Genomic DNA, 23,539 nt, shown 5'->3' on the forward strand with positions numbered 1-23,539 from the left:
TCCTTGTTCTGTTTCATAGTCTGTTTTAATTTTTGTCACATACGAATCCCATTAAATGTCTGATTTTAGCTTTCTTATTTTAAATGGACCAGAAACTTCATTCAATCTTACACATAATTTGGTTATAATAACCAATATTTACAACTGCCTTTTAAGTTAAGAAGACTCACACTTAGAAAACCAATTAATTTTATTTCCATGGAAAACAATATTCTTGATATCTAAGCCTTCTGTTTTTTGTTTTCTTTTTTACAGGCACAACAAAAGAAGGAAGTTCTATGTAGATGCTCGATGCCACCCTCAGACTATAGCAGTGGTTCAAACTAGAGCAAAGTAATGTTCTTCTCCATTTTTTACAATATCTTTTCACTTACATTGAATCATTTTTCATCTGTGCCTCTTCATCATGTACCTAACATTTCTGGAATATAGGGTTATGCCTTCTTTGCAAAATAGAAGTAGAAATCTGTTAATGATTGGTGTTTCTTTTGCTTTTCCATTCAAATACAACTGCAGAGTAACTGAAGATGTTTAAAAAGAGACTAAATACCTGATAAAAAGAAAATATTTAATTTTCTCCTTAAGTTGTTTGCACAGATATGTACATTTAAATATTGAATTCAGTCTGGTCTTTTTTTTTTAACTAGGAAGTTAATTACCCTTGACAGGAAAACACCTTTTAATGAAAGCTAAATTCATTTACTTTAGAGTTTAAAGTAACCATCTTCTAAAAATATGACTTGGTTCTCGAAGTTAAACGTGGTAAAACAGCAAAATCTCGATATCAGGTAGTTTATGCATCCCCTGCTCCGCTTTCATCCACATTTCTGGTGATGATAGAAAGTGCAGATATTCTTTAGCACTATATACAATGACACGAATCTTTCCTAATGTTTAGCACTGCAAATCAGGCTCACCTCTCTGGATGTTAAAGAAAAGATACATATATATGTCAATGAAAACGTCGTATTAAGCATCACTCCAAGGCAAGAATTGGTTTGAATATGTTGTCTTCTGCATGTTTTTGTTTTCCAGTTATACTGGTGTTATTACGGAGCTCAGATTACCCCATGAGATGGATTTCAGTGGAAAGGATGTCAGTGGAGTATTATTTCAGTATCCAGACACTGAAGGGAAGGTGGAAGACTTCTCTGAACTTGTTGAAAGAGCTCATCAGAGCGGGGTAAAGTAAATTTTATTGGTCTGACAGATTTCAATCTGATGCATCAAACAGCCACATTCACAAAAACTGTTACATGAGACTCTATCTGAAGTATTACTCTTCATCTCCATGCAATTGATAACCATTACAACTGTTGCGCCTCAGCTCTGTGCAAGCAATACAGAACTGTTTGAAGCTGTACCTTCTTCAAACTTTGATCCCATGCTAACACCGTTCCTTCAGAAAAGAGGCTGATTGCTCTGTGCACTTCTGTTCCTAGGCTCTCGCCTGCTGCGCTACTGATCTTCTGGCTCTCTGTATTCTGAAGCCTCCTGGAGAGTTTGGGGTAGATGTTGTCCTTGGTAACTCCCAGAGATTTGGCGTTCCGCTTTGCTACGGGGGACCCCATGCAGCATTCTTTGCTGTCAAGGAAAATCTAGTGAGAATGATGCCAGGCAGAATGGTGGGCGTTACAAGGTAAAGGCTCCCTTCCCCCTTAGTTTCTTCAGGGAAATTGAAATAAAACACATCATGTGTGTCTTGTGCAGACTTTATGAATAACAGGTGACCATGGTGTTGTACTGAACACCTTGAAAACCTGGAGAAAAAAAGCAGCCTTCAATTTTTAGGGAGCAAGCTTAAAATACTGCACGCGTATGGAATGAAGCTGTGAACTGCCTGTAGTGCTTGATGCAATGTGGGATGAAAAGATAACTGAAACAGCAGAAAGGGTTAATTGCGATGGCATGAGGCTTTGCAAACTAACTTACTCTGCTTACTCTGTACTCTTGTACCTTTTTGTCTGACATCCAGTCATTAAAAACATAAACGGGAAGAAGAAAATTCAATGAACCTGTCAGATAATCAAGAAGGAACTCGATCTAGTTCACACTGTAATCAAGCTTAAACAAAGCAGAGAAATAGTGTGCAAAAACTTAGCTTTAATCCTTGTTATGGGTGACATGTTTTGAATTTTGATAAGAAGTCTAACTGGGAGTAGTAGAAATGCAAAGTAATTGTCACTGGAAAGACTGCATACCTTTGGCACAGAAGCTAGTCAGAAGTACTTCAGTAACCAAAATAACTAATGACATTAACAGTTATAAATAAGCTTGGAAGTATTTAATTTGTGTAGTGATACTCCTTCAAATATATGTTTTAGTCATCTTGCTTATCCTAAACGTATCTTTAGGCTTTACTCATAATTCTAAAATCTGTTCCCCAATTCAGATTTTGGTCTGAAGTCTGTTACAGTCTTTTAGAAAAGAGCAGTAATTGCATTTATTGTGGTCATGCTACTGCTACTCTGTGACTACCCCTAAATTAATATTTTTAATTTACTTTCATCTTTCTGCATCTTAAGAAAGTTGGAAAAGAAAATGCAGCTTTCTGCTGTGGAATTTTTTAAGTTTTTGATCACAGAATCACAGAATGATTGAGTTTGGAAGGGATCTCTGGAGGTCATTCTGTCCAAGCCTGCAGCTCAGGCAGGGTGACCTAGAACCCAGGACTGTGTCCAGATGTCTCTTGAAGATCTCCAAGGAAGGAGACTCCACAGTCTCTCTGGGCAACCTGTGATAGTGCTCAGTCACCCTCACAGTGAAAAAGTGTTTCCTCATGTTCAGGAGGAGCCTCCTGTGTTTTCAGTCTGCACCTGTTGCCTCTTGTCCTGTCATTGGGCACTGGTGATAAAAGCCTGGCTCCATCCTCTTTGCACCCTCCCTTCAGGTATTTATATATATACTGTGTTCTCCCTGAGCCTTCTCTTCTCCAGGCTGAACTGTCCCAGCTCTCTCAGCTTTACCTCACAGGACAGGTGTTCCAGTCCCTTCAGTATGTTTGTGGCCCTTCATTGGACTCTCTCCAGTAGGTCCTTGTTTCTCTTGTACTGTGGAGCCCAGAACTGGACACAGAGCTCCAAGTGTGGCCTCACCAGGGCAAGGACAGGGCAGGGATCACCTCCCTTAGCTTGTTGGAGAAGCTTTGCTTAACACAGCCCAGGGTACCGTTTGCCTTCTTTGTTCTTACTAGAGCACACTGCCGGCTCATGTTCAACTTGGTGTCCCCCAGGACCCCCAAAGGCCTTCTCTGCAAAGCTGCTTTCCAGCCTGCCGGCCCCCAGCACGTACCCCATATGCCCGGGGTTCTTCCTCAGGCGCAGGACCCTACACTTCCCCTTGCTGAGCTTCATGAGGTTCCTGTCAGCCCATTGCTCCAGCCTGTCGAGGTCCCTCTGTGTGGGCTGATGATAAACTGAGCTGTACAGTAAAAATTACTTAGATGTCATATAACTGGTGTGCAAGTACTTGAGGAAGTAGTGTAGTTATTCAAACCTCCACATACATGCAGGTGTATATATATATATTTATATATGTGTACATAGTTCGTCCATTTCTTTTTGTGGCGGTTCTGAAAGTTTTCATAGTTCTAAAGGACATTAGATTGGCTCTTAACGGTCCATTTTTAACATGTTGGGAACTCCACAAAAGGACACTTAAAGGATGGATTGGCCAGAGCCCTTTCACTTATCTCATACAACTTTGTTGGGTTATTTTTATATACAAATTCAACGTGCTGTTAATTGACATCATTAGAAAGGATGCTGTCTTCTCATTGTTCAAATTAAGTTCTGGATGACTACTCAGTGAAAACAATTGCAATAATCTGTGGCATTTTAAGGCAAATACCAATTTTGCTGTACTATGCTTAAAGAACACTGTGCTCTACCTGACTGAACACATTTGCCAGCCATGATGTAAATAGAAATATAGAGTCTTTAGTCTCACTCTCTGTTTTATATCCCAGCTGTCCTGGCTTATGCCTTATTCTGTACAGAACTTTTCTGTCTCTCAGGATAGATAACTAGACTTAGGTTAGCATGCGCAGAGCCCTATGTCTTAAATTACTGTAATTTTAAAGTAACAGAAGCAACATTTTCACTTGTGACCTAGAGATGCAAATGGAAAGGAAGTGTACCGACTCGCGTTGCAAACACGAGAGCAGCATATCAGGAGGGATAAAGCTACCAGCAACATCTGCACAGCACAGGTAACTTGTTCATGCTTTATTTTCAGCAACAGAATGGAACATATTATATCATAAGATTATAGTCTTAACATCACAGGAGTATTTGAGTTAGTTTTACTTCTGAGAGTTTTTATTAGAAAAATGAAGAGCATCAAAATATTTTGGTACTTGTGCATTTGTTTTGAGCCCTTTGAAAAATGGAAACCTGCTTGAAAAGAGTGTACTGGTATCTCTTTTCTTTACTAAAGACTTTAGCCTTGAATTTGTGCAGTGTCCTGAGTCCCCCTGTCTTGTAGGGTGATCGCCACTGAATAGTGCTGTTTGTTATGAATGAGACAGAATTTTTAATAAAACAAAAGGGAATTCTAGTGATCTGAAATTGCCCACTCAAGAAAAAACAATCCATTTTTAAATTCTAAAAATACTTGTTCAAGTTGTCAGAAGTTGTATTTTTGTCTACACAATTTGATGCAAAAATATTACATTGGCAAAGAGCTATCTTTGCAGGAAAATATCATGATTAAGTGAGTAATCATCCAAAACAGTTATCTTCAGCATGCCTCAGCCAGACAAGTTCATAATATTTTCTGCTCCTATCAATGCTTTGCTCATGTTCTTAATGTTGTGCCAGATTTGGGCACAATATATTAAGATTAAGATATTAATGAGATATTCCAGAAATATTTTGTACCAATCGTAAACAATTAGTTTCCTATGAGACTAGCTTTACTCGGGAGTCTTCAAACCTCTTTGTTGTGGTAGTTGAATTTAAGTTCATGTTAATTGCTGACATGGTTACATTTCAAAGGACATTGAATTCATAATCAGTGCTTACAGCTTCATAAAAGTATTTTGCCTTTCTTACCTTTTGTTTTGTAAACAACATGTAATTATAACATCAGCTGAGGATACGTGGTTGTCCATGGTGCTGAAGAAGCTTTCCACTAAACTAACATGCAACAATCTTTGATGATGATGATGATAATAATAATAATCATGTTCTAAACTGTGTTTGGATCCTAGGCTCTTCTGGCTAACATGGCAGCCATGTTTGGTGTATATCATGGATCTGATGGATTAAGGCATATTGCAAGACGGGTACATAATGCTACTCTAATCTTGGCTGAAGGTGAGCATTTAATGTTTGCAGAAACTGTTCTTAAATCCTTACACATTCTAGAGTAATATATCTCCTTTATGTTTTTTTTTTGCCAGCTTATATGTGTTCTCTCAACTCCAGAGAGAACATTTTAATACAACATAAATAGTTAATGTTTTTGTGTACTTCTGATGACATGTAAGAATTAGATATCTATGTGATGTGAGCTTGCAAGCATTGCTTCTTTTCGCTTCAGAAACTTAACAGAAGTCAAACAGCGAGACTCTATATGGTAAGATTCAAATGTTGTTTTCCAGCTGCAAGCTCTTTTCTTCACTTATTGGACCATCCTAGTTTGCACACAGAAGTCTGCATAGAGTAGTAATAACATAGCAAAAAATAAGTAATAAATGAGACTAAAGAACTAGGAACATTTCAGTTAAGTTGGATGGAGTATGTTACCTTCTGTGAACACTGAAATTCCAAAGCTTAACAGCTGACTGAAAGCACAGAATCTGTAGGAGAAAATAATGACTGCAGCTGGACAATGTGGTCTGCAGGTTTTTTTCACTGGTATGACTGTCATTGCTGACGGAAGGAGCTATGCAGAACTGGAATACTAGGAACTGAAGAACGATTGCCACAATTATCCATGCCTTATTTGCCAGCTTAGCTGGAAATCCTTTTGTTGGTGTGGAAAGCACTAAGAATAAACTTTGTTTGTTTGTTATGGCAAGTTCCATGATGGTTAATGTCCATTTATATAATCAGTTTTTTTCTTCCCATTCTTGTGATTTTGTCCTTACTGCATTTATATACCACTTCTGTTACTGTATATATTTCAAATTTGATGTATCAGAAGGATTTTCCCTAGACTCAATCTGCATTATTTATATTTAATGTATATTTATTTATATTTAGGTGCATTTCATGTGCAGTGACATTTCACTATAATGCTGGTGATTTTGCTGCTCTGTACGCAAGGGGAATATTTTGCTTTATTATGTAAAAGCATTTACTGATGAGATTGATGGTGTTGTTATGCAAGCACTGTGTAAGCAAGCAATAACAGTATGTAGCTAATATAATTAAATTCCTATTTTTTATAGGTCTCAGGCGAGCTGGTCATAAACTACATCATGATCTATTCTTTGATACTTTGGTGATCACCTGTGGATGCTCAGTCAAAGAAGTTCTGGACAGGGCAGCTCTTAGAAAGATAAATTTTCGGATTTATAATGATGGCAGAGTAAGCACCTCCCTAAACCTTTCAGAATTTTTCTAGCATGACATTTTCTGCATTGCTTCTCTTCATTACATATGCTAAACAGAACAAAATTATTTGGAGACTTCTTGTAATTTTCTCAGCTATATAAGTCATTTATGAAGATAATGTAAAGACAGAAGTGATGTACTGAACTTCCAGAAATAATAATTGTGTTTTCATTTTATGCCTATTTAAAAATATTATCTAATTGTTTCATGTTAAATATGCCACCAAAGACTAGAGTGGAGAGACTCTGAAACTTAATGAGGAAATGCAAGGTGACCTCCACAGGTCCTGTGGGAGTGTTTAAAGACAGTGATATCTAAACCACATTTTAGTAGGCACTAAGGACTTTTGGCAAAGTCTGATATGTTCTGTAAAATAGGATGGGGGAGGTGGTCTAGAAAATGGGCAGTTTTCCTATCAAATAGAAAACAGTTACAAGTGAGGTCACAAGTCTTGAAGCCTCTGAGCCATCTCACTTGGATGGTTTAGCAGGGGAAAGGTAGGAACTGGGAAATTTTATGTAAATAAAATAAATTTCTGTATATATCACATAAAATGGCATTTTCAGATTGTTGAGTAGGTTGATTTTTTTCTTTTTGTTTTTCCTTCTATGTTTCTGGAATGTTTTTTCTTGACCAGACCCTTTGAGTAATCACTGTTGCTTTTATCCATAGCTTGGAGTATCACTGGATGAAACTGTAAGTGAGAAAGACCTAGATGACATATTATGGATTTTTGGTTGTGAATCTTCAGCTGTAAGTAGACAATAGATATATAGATTAAATTATCTGAATGCTTCAGATTTTCAGTGAAAAGCAAAACTGCTCTTGGGATAGTGGGTGTCTGTATGATGACCAGTTGTTAAATACTGAAAATTTCAGATGCTGTCTTAAAGAAGGACACAGTATGAGATAACAACGATTTATGTAACAAAGTAACGTCATTTCCTGATTGTGACCCTTAGTGCTTTTGGTCAGGCTGGACACCTTGCATTTAGGCTGTTACTTGTTTGGGAGGGTTAGGACATGGTGGTCAATTATTTCTCTCCCTCTGGAATTTTTGTTGCATGTCATTGGTAATTAGCAGCAATACTTCCAAGATGAGGACTACTGAGACATCTGTACCCAGTTTTAATCTAATACTGTTGTCATGCTAGATATATACAGGTATGTATGTTAATAAAGTTGGGTTTTTTTTACCTGAAAAGCTGGTTAAATTGTAAGGTAAGCTGGCAGTATAAGCTAATTGTGATGGAAATTGGACGGTGAAAAAAGAGATTTCCTGAAAGTATTTGACTCCATGTTTCTTTATGTCAAAGGAGCTAATTGCTGAGGGTATGGGCGAGGAAACCAAAGGCATCCTTAGCACCCCATTTAAGAGAACTTCCAAATTCCTGACACATCAGGTTTTCAACAGGTTTGTGAAATTGCTGTGTATCTGATATTTTAATGGAATCTGAAAGTATCTCCTTTTGAAAACAGTACAAGAGTAAGTTGAAGGCAGTGTTAGAGATGTATTCATACAGTCCCTTGTTACTCTGAAATGATCTATTTAGTAGCATTTTTATATACATTTCACATTTTAAGTGAGCAAAGCAATACTCATGGTCACATGTGGGATGTGTTTCTCTATTAATCTGCTACATTGTGCAAGCTGTTATTTGAGGGCGTAGTATCAGCAGACTTGCTAGAACCCTTATGTTCCATATTTACTGAGAACATTTCTGAGCGAATGGTAATAGGCATTTTTCATTCACGTTGCTATTAGCAAGCATAAAGCACCAACTTGGAAAGAAGTGTCTAGTATATATTAAAAATTATCTTCAGTTCAATTCTTTTTCAATGGCTTTTCCTATGTTAGAGGACAGATATACAGCTGGTATAGCTAATGTGCTTGCCTTAACACTACATTTTATGTTCTCCAGCTATCACTCTGAGACAAATATCGTGCGGTACATGAAAAGATTAGAAAACAAAGATATTTCCCTTGTTCACAGCATGATTCCTTTGGTAGGTACCAAAAAGAGAAAAAATTAGGTTCTTGCATACGTATTTGTATATTTTGATACATACTGACAAATGTCCTTCTGTTTTAGGGGTCCTGCACAATGAAGCTCAATAGTTCAGCTGAACTTACAGTAAGTTGCAGTAATACTGTCTTACTAGAGATCCACATGAGTAAGCTATATAGCCAGCATCACTATATAGCAGTAAAGAACAATTTTGATCTAGTACTTCAGCTGAGAAGGCAGTTTCAGAAGTAGCTAAAGCCATCAGCTTGTTTTTCTGCTAGGAAAAAGTTCTGAAAAACACAGTAGGAGTGCAACAACAGCCAGAGAGTGAGTGACTTTGAAGACTCCATTCTGAGGGGAAAAAAAGGAAGAAAAATAAATTTGGAATTAGGTATCGCAGTCCTGTTCTCTGATGTGGTGCTTTAGTACCTAACTTCTGTCTGCTTTATACATCTTACAGTCAAATCCTCAGAAATACAGAAAGAGTTAGGTGGGACTGGGAATTCATGCTTCTTTGTCAGTTTTCTATTTCTTAGGATAGCCTTTTTGACAGGTAATGAGCTGGAGTCCCCATATATCTTCATTTTTGTAGCTGGTAGTAAATGGAGCAGAGCCTTAGACAGGCTGCTTGGGTACCAAATGATTTTTCAACTCCAAATGAGCTTCCTCTGCTTTCTCTCTGTTGGCTTCTCACTTTGATCTTTCACTAGGTTTCCTTTGTCCCCTTTCTCTCACTGCCTTCTCTGTGTCTTCTCCTTTGACTCTTTTCTGTCTTGTTTATTCCCTTCTAATTAAAATGGATAGCAACAAAGCTGTGTGAAACAGTCTTATGTACTATTCCACATGACTCCTCTCTGTTTGCCCTGTGATCCCACAGCTTTACATGAAGATAGGTCACCTGGAAGGAGAAGCTAAGGATTTTTAGGCATCTTCTGAATGTTAAAAAAATGTCCTGGAAATCATAGAATCATAAAGTTGTTTAGAGTTGAAAAAGACCTTTTAAGATCACAGAGTCCAACTGCTAACCTAGCACTGCCAAGTCCACCACTAAACCATGTCCCCAAATGCCACATCTACACATCTTTTAAATACCTCCAGGGATGGTGACTCAACCACTTCCTCAGGCAGCCTGTTCCAATGCGTGAGAACTTTTCAGTGAAGAATTTTTTCCTAATATCCAACCTAAACATCCCCTATGCAACTTGAAGCCATTTCCTGTTGTACTGTTGTTTTTTATTTGGGAGAAGAGACCAACACCCACCAACACCCACCTCGCCACAACCTCCTTTCAGGTAGTTGTAGAGAGAAACAAGGACTCCCCTCAGCCTTCTTTTCTCCAGGCTAAACAGCCCCAGTTCTCTCAGCCACTCCTTATTAAGCCTTGTGCTCCGGACCCTTCCCCAGCCCCTTGCCCTTCCCTGGACACGCTGCAGCCCCTCTACGTCCCTCCTGCAGTGAGGGGCCCAAACCTGAACACAGGGTTCGAGGTGCAGCCTCACCAGTGCCCAGTGCAGGGGGACAGTCCCTTCCCTTGCCCTGCTGGCCACACTGCTTCTGACACCAGCCAGGGTGCTGCTGGCCTCCTTGGCCACCTGGGCACCCTGCTGGCTCATGCCCAGCCGGCTGCCGACCAGCACCCCCAGGCCCTTTCCCACCAGGCCCTTTCCAGCCGCTCTGCCCCAGCCTGTAGCGCTGTGTGGGGCTGGTGTGACCCAGCTGCAGGACCCGCCACGGAGCCTTCTTGAACCTCATCCAGCTGGCCTTGGCCCACCGGTCCGGCATGTCCAGATCCCTCTGCAGAGCCTTCCTACCATCAAGCAGATCAACACTTCAACCCAACTTGGTGTCATCTGCAAACTTACTGAGGGTGCACTCGATCCCCTCATCCAGATCATCAATGAAGATATTAAACAGGACTGGCCCCAGCACTGAGCCCTGGGGAACACCACTTGTGACCAGCCACCAGCTGGATGTAACTCCATCTTTTATTTTTATTTGGGCTTGGCCATCCAGCCAGTTTTTAACCCAGCGCAGAGCGCACCCGTCCAAGCCATGAGCAGCCAGCTTCTCCAGGGGAATCCTGTGGGAAATGGCGTCAAGGGCTTTACTAAAGTCTAGGTAGACAACATCCACAGCCTTTCCCTCATCCACTAGGCAGGTCGTCTTCTTGTAGAAGGAGATCAGGTTCATCAAGCAGGACCTGCCTTTCCTAAACCCATGCTGGCTGGGCCTGGTCCCCTGGTTGTCCCACACATGCTGTGTAATGGCACTCAAGGTGATAGGCTCCATAACCTTCCCCGGTACAGAACTCAAGACTGACAGGCCTGTAGTTACCCAGAGCCTCCTTCTGGCCCTTCTTTTAGATGGGCATGACATTGGCTAACCCCCAGTCAAGTGGGACCTCTCCAGTTAGCCAGGACTGCTGATAAGTGATGGAAAGTGGTTTGGTGAGCACTTCTGCCAGCTCCCTCAGTACCCTCAGCTGGACCATGTCTGGCCCCATAGACTTGTGCATGTTTAAGTGGTGTAGCAGGTTGCTGACCATTTCCTCTTGGACTATAGGAGCTTCATTCTGCTCCCCATCCCTGTCTTCCAGCTCAGGAGCCTGGATACCCAGTGAACAACTGGTCTTACTATTAAAAACTGAGGCAAAGAAAGCATTAAGTACCTCAACCTTTTCTTCAGTTTTTGTGGCAATATTCCCTCCCACATCAATGAAGGAGGGAGATTCCCCTTAGCCCTCCTTTTTTTGCTAATGTATTTATAGAAGCATTTTTAATTGTCTTTTTCTGGCAGTAGCCAGATTAAGTTCTAGTGAGGCTTTGGCCTTTCTTATTTTCTCCATGCGTAACCTCTTGACATCCTTGTAGTCCTCCTGAGTTGTCTGCCTCTTCTTCCAAAGGTCATAAACTCTCCTGTTTTTTCCTGGATTCCAGCAAAACCTCTCTGTGCCGCCAGGCTGCATCTTACAACAAGGTTGGGAACTTGTCTTGCTGTACAAGAAATGTTCCATTTTTATTTGAGCACTTAACAACAAAACAGAGTTGTCTGCAGAATTTTGTGTTACAGCACTTTACCCTTTTTTTTTTTTTTTTAATAGCCTATTTCATGGAAAGAATTTGCCAACATCCACCCTTTTGTGCCCCTGGATCAAGCTCAGGGATATCAACAGCTTTTCAGTGATTTAGAGAAAGACCTGTGTGAGATTACTGGCTATGACAAGATATCTTTCCAACCAAACAGGTAGGAAAATTTTTCTGAACATTCTGAACAATCGCCTTAACATGATTCCAAAAACTTACCTCTAAAGAAAATGTGCAAGCCAAAAATGAAAGAAATTTCTGAATTTGACAAAGAGAAGCCTTGAATGCAAAGTTATGAAAACAAGATTTGTTTTTTTCAAAACTGCAGAATCTTGTTTTCTCTTGTCTCTTCTAAAAATGTAATGATTTGGTGCTTTCTATTCTTTTGATCTTTTTTCCCATGTTTTCCTCTTTACAAACACTGGTTTCTCCACCGTTTCTTGCCTAAAATGGTGGTGTTACTGATATTCTCCTATGAGCTAGAATTAAAGGTCTGAAATAAGAATAAGCTGTATGAGCTGGCAACTATATAGTTGTTGAAACTGGTACTTGATGCACTCAGTAGTATGAGGTTTGACTGAAGAATGCCTAGGATCTACATGCTCTGAAATAAATAAAGCACAGCTGAATGAGAACTGCTGCAGCCTGTTTATATCTGTTTGTAGTTTTGGTACCATATGAGCAGCAAGGTCTTATTCTGCACTTAGGTTGTCATTGAAAGAGTCTTGTGTTTCACTGCATACACTTTACTATGCACTTAAGTATTAGTTTGCCTCTCCGTAGTCAAGCCTGTAGTCCCCTGCTAAGTGCAGAAATGGGGATCAACTCAAGTTTCCAAAAAGATCTACCTTATAGCGTAGGCACATAAAATGGCATAACTTTTTTCATCTACTGTTTATAAAAGAGGCAGGAGCTGTTAATTAATGCTTACTCATTTGTGATTTAATCCATGGGATGTACTTCTTTTAATTTGCTGACACTTGCCTAAAGTGATTGAGAAGGATTAGGGCTGGACAGTTTTGAAGTTTCAGTAGACAGTTGGCTCTTTCTGGTTTGTGTGCTTGTGTAACCGGGTCTGTGTTCCTCTTGCAGTGGAGCCCAAGGAGAGTACACAGGTTTGGCTGCAATCAAAGCTTATTTAAATGCAAAAGGAGAACGTCATAGAACTGTAAGTGTCAATACTCATATAGGGAAGAGCTTTGGGTGGGAAGTGGAGAAAGGAGAATTGATTGAGCAGCTGGGACTCACCTAGAGAGAAACTAGGTTGTGTATCCTCATTTGTGACAAGCTTGCATTATTCCCTGTTTCCCTCATGGATAAAGTACCATCTTTCTTTACTTTACAGACAGTGGGAATAAGGAAAGGGAACTCCCTCAGTGCGTGATTGTACTGGGTCTGGCTGGGATGGAGTTAACTTTCTCCATGACAGCCCATATGGCGCTGTGCTTTTGGATTTGTGGCTAAAGCAATGCTGATAACACAGGGATGTTTTGGCTATTGCTGAACAGTGCTTGCACAGTGTCAAAGCTTGCTTTCTTTTCCACTCTGCCCTGGCCTGCCCCTTGATGCCTCCCAGGGAGTAGGCAGGCAGTGGGCAAGAGGCTGGGGAGAGACACAGCCAGGACAGCTGACCATATCCAAAGGGATGGTATATGCTGTGTAATGGCATGCTCAGCAATAAAAGCTCAGGGAAAGGAAGACAGAGTGTGGAAGGTCATGGTTATGGCATTTTTCTTCCCAAGCAACCGTTACCTGTGCTGAGGCCCTGCTTTCCAGGAAGGGGCTGGACATTTACCTATCCATGGGAAGTAGTGAATGAATTCCTCTTCTTGCTTTGCTTGCGCATGCAGCTTTTGTTTTCCCTATTAAACGGTCATTCTCTGAATCCATGAATCTTCTCAACTTACTTCTGTTCTCTCCTTGTCCCATGGGAGACAGGAGGGAGTTAGCAGCTTTGTGGGTGTTTGGCCATTGGCCAGGTGAACCATCACAGTCCTTTTTAGCACCCAGTGCGGGGTTTGCCGTAATGACAGTTTTGATCTGAGCATGTTAAACTGTTAATTGGTAGGCTCCTGTGTGGGTCACAGAGCTTGCTTGCTTTACTGTGTATTAGAGTTTAGGGGGTTTTAATGGCTACTTTCACTCTTGCTATTTGCTGTGCTGCTTATCAATGTATTTTTATAAAAGCAATGGCCATATGCCAGTCCAGGCATACAGTCCTGGCTGTGATGCTCCTCCTGTGTTGCATGAGCTACCTGGCACATAGAACAAGGGATCACACCTCCTTCTTCTCCTCTGGGGTTGATGTGACCAAATCTGTTGTGTGGGCTCCTGAGTTTTTGGTTCATCCTTATGTAAGATGTTTGATCCTCTTATCTAACATTGTTGGCTTGTTATTGCTTGGGTGGGACCTAGTTTGGTCCTGGTGTAGGAGTAGACAACTTGTTAAAGTGACAGAGAAATGTGCCCCAAGGCAATTGATCTCTGGGTGACAGGGTGTGTAGAAGGGTTTGGGCAAGTGCCTAGGGCTGTTATCACCTCCTGTAACCTGGGATTTTACACTTGAACAGGCATGCAGTGCCATTGAATTGGTGCACCACTTGGTGGAAGGGTGCCTTGCCTACCTCAGTGAGACCCAGCAGCTCCTAGCACTGTTCTGGGGCTTGGCCTGTGCCTGTTGGGTCTCTGTCTAGCAGTGTCACAGCAGCAGGGCAAAGTGGCTCTCTATCTCTAAGGCTGAGATAGACAATGGTTGAGACAGGGACCCAAAACTCAACCACAGTGATAGCCTCAGTAGTAAAAAGGAACCACTGGCAGTGGACGTCAACAGGGCTGTACCATCAGTTAGTAAAGGAGGAGGAGGAGGAAGAGTCTGATCAGGAAGCCAGTCCTTTGGCAAGAAAACAGAAGGAAGAGGTGAGAGAAGTCATCCAAAAGGCAGAAACCACCCCATCCTTAACCCTGAGCAAGCTCCAATATATGTGGAAGAATTATGGCTGCCAGCCAGGCAAGCATATTGCTACCTGCTTGCTCAGATGCTGGGATGCTGGAAAGGGTAGTCAGGAATCGAGGACAGGAAATCCCAGCAGCTGGGATCCTTCACTAGGGACCAGGGAATCATCAAAGAAATCAGAAGAGAGTTGACTTATCTGCAGCCTCTGGATGTATTTCCTGTTGAATGTGAGGTGTGCTCTCAAGGGTGATCTTGTCAATTACTGAGGCGGTTGAGCCCCTGCTGAGGAAGGTGTTCAGTATCTAAGAGAATTAGCAGTGGTGGAGGCAGTCTCCATTGACCTGGACAACAAACAGGTCCCCACTAATCTGCATGACACCCAGAACACATGGACTGTGTAGAGGAAGTCTGTGTTAAATGCATCAGTATCATATGTCAACTCCCTGGTGATGATGGACTGACCACATCTTGAGGTACCAGCTATGGAGAGACTGTTTTGCCAGTTCCAGGGTGTTTCAAAGACAATCCCTCCACTTCTCATCCCTACAGGCAGTGTCTTGGCTGTCAGGGCTGCCCTATGGAGTCAGCCTTCCCCTGCCAGAGGGAAAGGGAGCCCCAGGTGCACACTATATGGCACCATCTGGTTCTTCCTGTGTGCCTGAGACAGGGTACAAGGAACAGGGACAGTGCACTCACCTTGAAGCTAGAAGCCCATGTACCTCAACGGCGGGGGAAGACTGCAGTGAAGAAGGGACAACCAAGAAGGCTGCTGCGCCAGTTGCTGCCAAGACAGTGGAAAGCAGCCAGCAGTCCCCCAGGCACAGAATAAGGGTTGAAAATGCCTCTTCTCCTGAACCTGGTGAAGGGACTTCTTTCTGGTCATGACACCATGGGAGTCAGGAGTAAAGGGTCCCTGCCTCTGGCTAGGTGGAGGAGGGGTATAACAAAATTTAATGGACTATGGATTCAACGGCCTGGCACATCAGATCCACAGGTGTATAAGGTTCTGGTGGATACTGGTACATAGTGTACCATAATGCCACCAGGGCAGGAGCGGGCAGGACCCATCTGGATTTGTGGAGTGACAGGGGTATGCCAACTGTTGTCTATGTTGGAGGCTGAGATAAGGCTAACAGGAGGCAAATGGCAGAAGCATTGTATTGTGATGGTCTGGAGTCTCTATGTGTCCTTGGCATAGACTGCCTCAGGAGAGGGGATTTCAAGGACCCAGGAAGGTACTGGTAGACCTTTAGTGTAGCCACAGTGGACCCAAAGAGGGTTAAACAACTGTCTGCCTTGCCTGGCCTCTCTATTGTAGGGTTGCTGTGTGACAAAGAAACGCAGTTGCTACCATGATGGTGCACCAGTGGCAGTATCGCACCAACTGAGACTCCCTGGTTACCATCTGTAAGTTGATTCATCTATTGGAGAGCCAAGGAAGACTTAATAACCCTTTAATGGTCCCATAAGGCCAGTGCAGAAGTCTGACAGAGGATGTAGGTTAACAGTGGACTATCGTGGACCGAACAAAGTAGTGCCACCATTGAGTGCTACCATAGAGACAAGCTAGAACTCCAGTATGAATGGGAGTCAAAGGTGGCCAAGCAGTATGCCTCAATGGATGTTGCCGAAGCATTTCTCTTTATCCCTTTGGCAGAGTGCAGGCTACAGTTTGCTTTCATGTGGCAGGGTATCCAGTACACTTGGAACCAACTGCTTCAGGGCTGGAAGCACAGCCCTACATACCTATCAGTCTTTTGGTTGATACAGACTGCACTGGACCGGGATGAAGTCCCTGAACAGCTGCAGTACATGGATGACATCTTTGTACAGGGCAGCATAGCAGAGGAAGCATTTGAGAAGAGGAAAAGAATAATCCAGATCATTTGAAAGGCTGGTTATCCCATAAAACCAAAGCAAGGTCAAAGGACCTGCACAAGAGATCCAGTTCTTGGGACTAAACCAGCCAGATGGATGTTGTCGCACCCCTGGGCTGCAGTCAATAAGATAATAACTATATCTGCACCAGCTAAAAAATAGAGAAGAGAGGCTTGTATAGGCATTGTGGATTACTGGAGAAAGCATGTGTATGGTAGGCTACATGAGCATGTGAGCCCTTTTTATTGAATGAACATAAAGGAGAACTATTTTGAGTGGGCCCCTGAACAGGAACAGGTCTTTGAACAGATCAAAAGAGGAGACAGTTCTTGTGGTAGCCCTTTGGCCCATCCAGATAGGATCAGCTGTGAGAAATGTACACTGCAGCCAGGGAGCACAGCCTCAACTGGAGCCTCTGACAGAAAACACCTGGAGAAATACAAGATTAGCCTTTAAGGTTTTGGAGCTGGGACTGCAGAGGATCCAAGGCCCACCATACTCTGAAAAAGGTATGCTAGCAGTGTACAGGGAGAATGAGCTGCCTCAGAAGTTGCTGGTACAGAAGCATAGCTTCTCTTGGCACTGCTATTGTCTGTGCTGTTCTGAATGTTCAAAGGATACCCATAGAGTAAGTGGGTAGTGTTGATCATGCAGCAGTCTTGGATGGGGAACTCCAGCTGCCCCGAAATCCTGGAAGGGTTCATAGACTCATCAGAAGGCATAAATTTCAAAGCATCACTCAAGGAGGTGACTCATGCACAAGAAGTGCCACCGTATAATGAGTTATCAGAAGGTGAAAAGCACTATGGCGTGTTTACCAGTGGGTCCTGTGTTGTAGGAAACCATCAGAAGTGGAAGGCTGCTGTTTAAAGTCCTACACAAGTTGTCAAAGCCATCAAAGGAGGCGGCAAGTTGAGCCAGTTTGCAGAAACTGGCCCTATAGATAGCTGAATGAGAAAAGCAGCCAGTACTGTATGCCATAGATTGTGGCAAATGACCTGTGAGGGTGGCTGCATCACTGGAAACAGACCAACGGGCAGTGCAGAGGTAAAGCCTTCTAGGCTGCTGCCTTCTGGCAAGGCATTGCTGCCCAGCTAGAAAACACTAGCGTAAAGGTGCATGTCATACAGATGCTCACAAGCCCAAGGGCAGCACCACTGAAGAACACCAAGACAACAAGCAGGTAAACCAGGCTGCTAGAATTGAAGCAGCTCAGGTGGATTTGGACTGGGAACTTAAGAATGTGTAATTATTCATAGCTCAGTGGGCCCATGAAACATCAGGACGTTCAGGGAGAGACCTAAAACCTACAGGTGGACTTGCGATCAAGGGACAAACCGTTACATTGAAGCTGTCACACAGGCTAGTCATGAACATGAAACAACGATTCAGATTTTGAGTGAGATGGGTGTAGGCCCAGATGTCTGTGCCTTGAAAGAAAATGGACAATGACAGTTTTTTGCTTTTTCAAGGTGGTATGACACTCCCTCTCCAGTGTTTTCAAATACAAAGGGAACTGGAACTGATGATCTAAAACTTACACTGCTTATAACATTTGTTGGTTCCCAGTATGACCACTCGTGACGTAAGAAGCAGACAAGCCTCTGGTATGCCTTGGTAGCTCTACTCATAGAAGTCTAGGTTCATCCAGTTTTTTTCCATGCAGACTATTTGAAATAAATCCCTGTAGGACATATGGAGGTAACCTTGCTTCACAAGGGCCACAAAAAAAGGTAGATGAATAATGCAAATCAGTTTTGATTCACTGAAGATCATCATAAATTGGTAATGCTAGAGCCTAAAGGCTTGGTTTGTATTCTGTTCTATACTAACTACCTGAAACTTTAACATTATGGAGTCACTTCTCAGCTATACCCTTGTAACCTGACAAAAGAGAGTTCTTGTAAACCTGAGACGTGATACAACTGTAGTTAACTCCAAAGAGGAATCAAACCTTACTCAAGTTTGATGGAATTTTTAATTCCGATTTTCTTTAAAAGACAATTCTTTATTTACGTTTAAGGGTAGGCAGTTATAGCTGAAAAATCTGAAAGTAATAGTGCTCCTTTAGGTGCTTTCTGAACAATCTGTGATGCCTGGAGGAAAGGCTATGTTAATCATTTTAGGTGTAAGTTTAATTGGCAGTGAAATAGGTTGAAATAGGTAAATGTAAGAAGTTAGTGGTAGCAAGTTTCATTTTGGAGAGATGATTGCATGTTGGTGATATAAAACCAGACAGATTAGCTGTCGTGGTTTAATGCCAACTGGCAACTAAGAACCACACAGCCAGCCACTCATTCACTCCCCCCCTCAGTGGGATGGGGAGGAGAATTGGGCAAAAACGTAAAACTCATGAGTTGAGTTAAGAACAATGTCATAATTGAAATAAAATACAATAATAATAATAACAACAACAACAATAATTATAATGAAAAGGAGAAAGAGAGAGGAATAAAATACACAATGAAAAAAAACCCCAAACAACAAACTAAGTAGTGATGCACAATACAGCTGGTCACCACCCACTGACCGATACCCAGCCAGTCCCTGAGCAGCGGTCGGCAGCCCCAGCCAAATCCCCCAAGTTTGTATACCAAGCGTGATGTTCTGTGGTATGGAATATCCCTTTGGCTGGTTTGGGTCACCTGCCCTGGCTGTGTCCCTTCCCAATTTCTTGTGCCTCTCCATCCCTCTTGCTGGCAGGGCCTGAGAAACTGAAAAGTCCTTGATTTAATATAAGCAACACTAAGCAACCATTAAACCCACCAGTGTGTTATCAGTGTTATTCTCATACTAAATCTAGAACACAGCACTGTAACAGCTACTAAGAAGAAAATTAACTCTGTCCTAGCTGAAACCACAATATTAGCCCAGACCAAAAGTCTGTCAGTCCCAGCATCCAGTCTTACAGTGGTCAGTAGCAGACTCAGACTCCTCTTACGAGAAGTACAAGGACAAAACAACCATACAACAATACTTTCACAGCGCACGGCCCCAGCTTCTACGTACCTGTGCTTTGGGGACTTCCCGATCCAAAGGAATCCAAAGGCACTGCTTATGCATTTTTCTACAATAAATCTGATCACTTGACCTCTTATGAGGAAGCTTCTGATATTTACAGTATCTTGGAGAAAACGTTCTGTGTCTTCATCACCCGTTGTCATAATCTTATTTCTTCATAAGCAATGCTTCCTGTTATTGTTTTGAACTTGACATCTTACAGTTTCATCTCGTACCCTCTCATTCTTGAAAGATGAACAGTTCTTCCCTGTTCACAACTGTTCACAGTTGGCATATTATCTGTTAACTCTGAGATTTTTATTACATCTTTATCCATCCTCATTTCTGTCTTCCTAATTGTATTCCAGTTACTTGTCCATCCATCTGAAAAAAGCGATCTCATAACTTTGGTTATCCTCAGAACTTCTGTGTTTCTTTTTTGTTTTCTGTTTCCTTTCTAGTTTTTAATGCAGTTCCTTTTTTCCCCCCAAATCACTGCAAGATCTTTTGAGTTGCGATAGGTTCAAAACTATGAACCCAGTTGTGTATTGTTAAGATTTGTTTTCTTGTGTAATAATCTAGATCTGCCTGGCTCCAGCATATTCTGTTTGGAATGCTGTTACTCAGTACTGTGGGTTCTTTTCTGAACTACACAATCAGTTCTTTTAGTGACCTGGGCAATTTTGTATTAACAGGATATTTGGCATTTCACTGTATGTTTCAATTATAAATCAATTATGAGTAAGTTGAAATGCTTGGGAACTAGCACAGGTATTTATAATTTTTTGTTAGGATGACCATTCTCCACAGTGAAAACTGACTATTTTTTAATTTATTTCCTGTGTTTTCGTGAAATATTTATCCATGTGACCCTCTCACTTACCCTACTAGAAATTAGTTTAGGAACATTTTTTGAATGCATCAAAAACTTCGTGGAAATCTGAGGTTAGATCTTCTTTCACACACTCACAATGTGTTGGCCTTAGACATTAGGGAAAAAAGTCATTAGTGCAGTAATATCCGTATTTTCTGAACCTGATGTTATACTTGGCTTTGGAACGCATTTGCCTTCTCAAAATGGAAGGGTCGTTGTCCTGATCTCCTGGTAACTGTAACCTCTGTGTGAGGAAAATACCTAAAATTGAATAGTGAGTGTTGTCCTGTTCTGTCTTTATTTGTTGCATACATACATACATACAAACCTCAAACTCCTTGGGTTTTTAGCCACTCTTTACAATTACAAGCTTTGCTTTGTGAGTAGTGTTATTCAGTGGGAAGTGAATTTAGGTTGAAATTTTATTCCTTGGAAAGTTGTCATCTGACTGTCCATGTATGCTTTGCTGTTTCTCTCTGTGCAAGATCCTTGGGCTTCTGTGAGTGCCTGTGGTCGTTCTATGCTCAGAAACATCCAGAGGTTAATTGCACAGCCTGCAGGCTGCGTGAAGTTACTCACACTTGACATATTTCAAATGTCATAGTAAAATCAAAATCGGGGGGTGGGGGTGGGGGGGTGGGCGCGGGTAGAAAATAAGAAAGCCCACAAAATGTTGACCTTCCAACTGAAGTGGCGTTTTCTCCTGAGCTGGAGAAAGAAAACCAGCAGATCAGGCTTCCGACAGTTGGCCTCACTTGGGTTTGGTGCCCTCTCCTGGGAAAAAAGTACTGATGTTAACTGACTGACACCTGCCTGCTTTGCTGCCTTCTGTACCAGCACCTGCAGATGCAACCCAGCAGGACTGGGTGGCAATATAGACTCACTTTACATTTCTGCTATGCAGCTGAAATGACTGTAAATGTGCTACAGTGCTTCCCAGCACTGGGGCTGGGTTCCCTGTGTTTCCTTTCAGCACAGCTGTACAATAACACACTGCAAGAAGAACAAATATCCAGGTGCTGAGACAGATGGGTCAGTTCCTTGGAGTAGCTTTTAAAGTAATTAACATTCATCTCAGAATCTCTATGGAACATGAGGTAGGGACCATCGTGCAGTTTAGTTGACTGTGAAAAAAGAGTGCCTTATTGTCACTTACTTAATGCACCTAAGTTTGAGTAACTTCCTTAAATTAATCCTTCCAAGAGAATCATAATAGGCAAATGTTTCAATATCCTCATTGAACAGATGCAGAGGATTTTTTTTTTTTTAGAAGGAATTTCTGTTGTCTTTAGAAGGAGTAGAGAGCCTAGCAAATGTCTGGAAATATCTTGAGCTTCATTTTCCTAAGTATCACTAACTAGAACCTACATTTATTTAAGTAAGAAGTACCTCTTTCTTTTTAAATGAACTATATAGAGCATGTGAGTAGCTGCCTGAAACTTCTTAGCTATAGCCAAAATACTTCAGACTAAATTCTTTTTTTTTTGTAATAGAACACAGAATGAAATGCTTTGGAGATCAGCTGAAGAGGTAGTGGAAAGTTGGAATTAGATAGTTTTTTATTTCTGGTCATTGTACATATGGAGGCTGATTACTATAAAAAAAATTAAGTCTTTAAAAAAAGAGGGGGTGAGAGAAAAGGGTTTGAAATTTGAGTATCTGAGATAATGTTCTGGAAACTGCAACCCTAAATATGATTTATGCAGCAAATGAAGCTACTTTCTTAATGAGTATTTAGATGCTTATACTTGAATGGATTTTCTTCAAAGAAAATTGAATTGCAACCTTCAGTGCAAGTGGCAATTTGCCAGTAAGCATTCCTTCAGGATCCTTTTTTGGAAACTTCGATAATGCGTTGTAGCTGCCTATAGAACATAATGCCTTAAGTGTTTTTAACTAGTTATACTTTGACCCCTGCTTCTTTTTCTCTTCTAAGGTTTGCCTGATTCCTAAATCTGCTCATGGTACAAATCCAGCAAGTGCACAAATGGCGGGGATGAAGATTCAGCCAATTGAAGTGGATAAAAATGGGAGCATTGATATCGCCCATTTAAAAGCAATGGTGAGTATTTAATTAACTTTTTCATAGCAGGAACACTCCTTCTCCTTTACAGGTAATAGTGCTGGCAGCTGAATCAGATTTTTCTTTGAGAGAAAGTAGGGCACTAATAGTGAATATATACTTGAAAAGAATAAGTAATTCTTTCCCTTTTTTGCTCACTCAGACACTAGCCTTGTGACACTTGCAAGATTTCCTTTAATTTGTGGATCTTTGGTGCAGGAGTGGCTCAGAGAGTCTTTCTACACAGTAGGCTCTTTCATAGTAGACCTTTTTGGTCTATATCTAGTATTTGAAATGAATGACACATGTTCATGAGTGTGAAGCATTTCAAACTGCACTTTAGCCTTCACTTAGCAAAGGTCAGAGACCACCTCTGCTGGGGATGGAGTTGCTAGGCAACTTTTTTCACTTTTTTGGAGTAGATTGTCTGCAGGTGACACTTAGGAGTCCAAGGGATTAGAGGACACATTTCCAAAAATACATACTTGAGCAGGCTTTTATGATAGTCATAGAACTGTACTGCTGAAAGCAGCGGATGGTCATTAGATCCCGTTACCTTGAAGGCCAGATGTTTCACTAGGCTTGTCTCAAGGTACCAGAAATTACTATTATACATAAATCTTTCAATACCATGCCTTCTTCCCTGATTTAAAGTTCTGATTGTTGAGAAAACATTCTTTTTGCATGGGTATTGCTGCAGGAAAGAGCTCAGTATCTTTTGCTGACTGTAAATGACTCAAGACTACCTGCTGATGGACTTGCTTCTCACCTGTAAAACACTGGATGACCATATTTACATGGGTCTTTTTCAATTTTTCCTTAAGAAGCTTTAGGAGTCTCAACGGCCTCTTCTCTCTCCCTGCTACCAGGTGGACAAGCACAAAGAGAACTTGGCAGCCATCATGATCACATACCCTTCCACCAACGGTGTGTTTGAAGAGGAGATTGGAGATGTGTGTGACCTGATACACAAACATGGAGGCCAGGTTTACTTAGATGGAGCAAATATGAATGCCCAGGTACAAAATCTCCTAGGTAGATTTATTATACCTGGGAGTGTACATTTCCTTAGAATAGAAATAGCACAGCAGTACTAATTTCAGACCATAACACAGCT

General features: G+C 41.5%; 1 protein-coding gene across 1 annotated transcript in view; it reads left to right on the top strand.

Moving 5' to 3' along the window:
* GLDC (glycine decarboxylase) overlaps positions 1–23,539 on the top strand; it is a 52,042-nt gene that overhangs the window by 19,820 nt on the left and 8,683 nt on the right. Inside the window, 14 exon segments of the mRNA XM_040580080.1 lie at positions 256–333; positions 1,036–1,183; positions 1,443–1,639; positions 4,114–4,210; positions 5,213–5,318; positions 6,398–6,537; positions 7,236–7,316; positions 7,880–7,977; positions 8,486–8,570; positions 8,657–8,698; positions 11,673–11,815; positions 12,748–12,823; positions 22,297–22,422; positions 23,292–23,441. Coding sequence (XP_040436014.1) covers positions 256–333; positions 1,036–1,183; positions 1,443–1,639; positions 4,114–4,210; positions 5,213–5,318; positions 6,398–6,537; positions 7,236–7,316; positions 7,880–7,977; positions 8,486–8,570; positions 8,657–8,698; positions 11,673–11,815; positions 12,748–12,823; positions 22,297–22,422; positions 23,292–23,441 — 1,567 coding nt within the window.

The sequence above is a fragment of the Falco naumanni genome, chromosome Z (assembly GCF_017639655.2).
Source record: "Falco naumanni isolate bFalNau1 chromosome Z, bFalNau1.pat, whole genome shotgun sequence".
NCBI lineage: Eukaryota > Metazoa > Chordata > Aves > Falconiformes > Falconidae > Falco > Falco naumanni.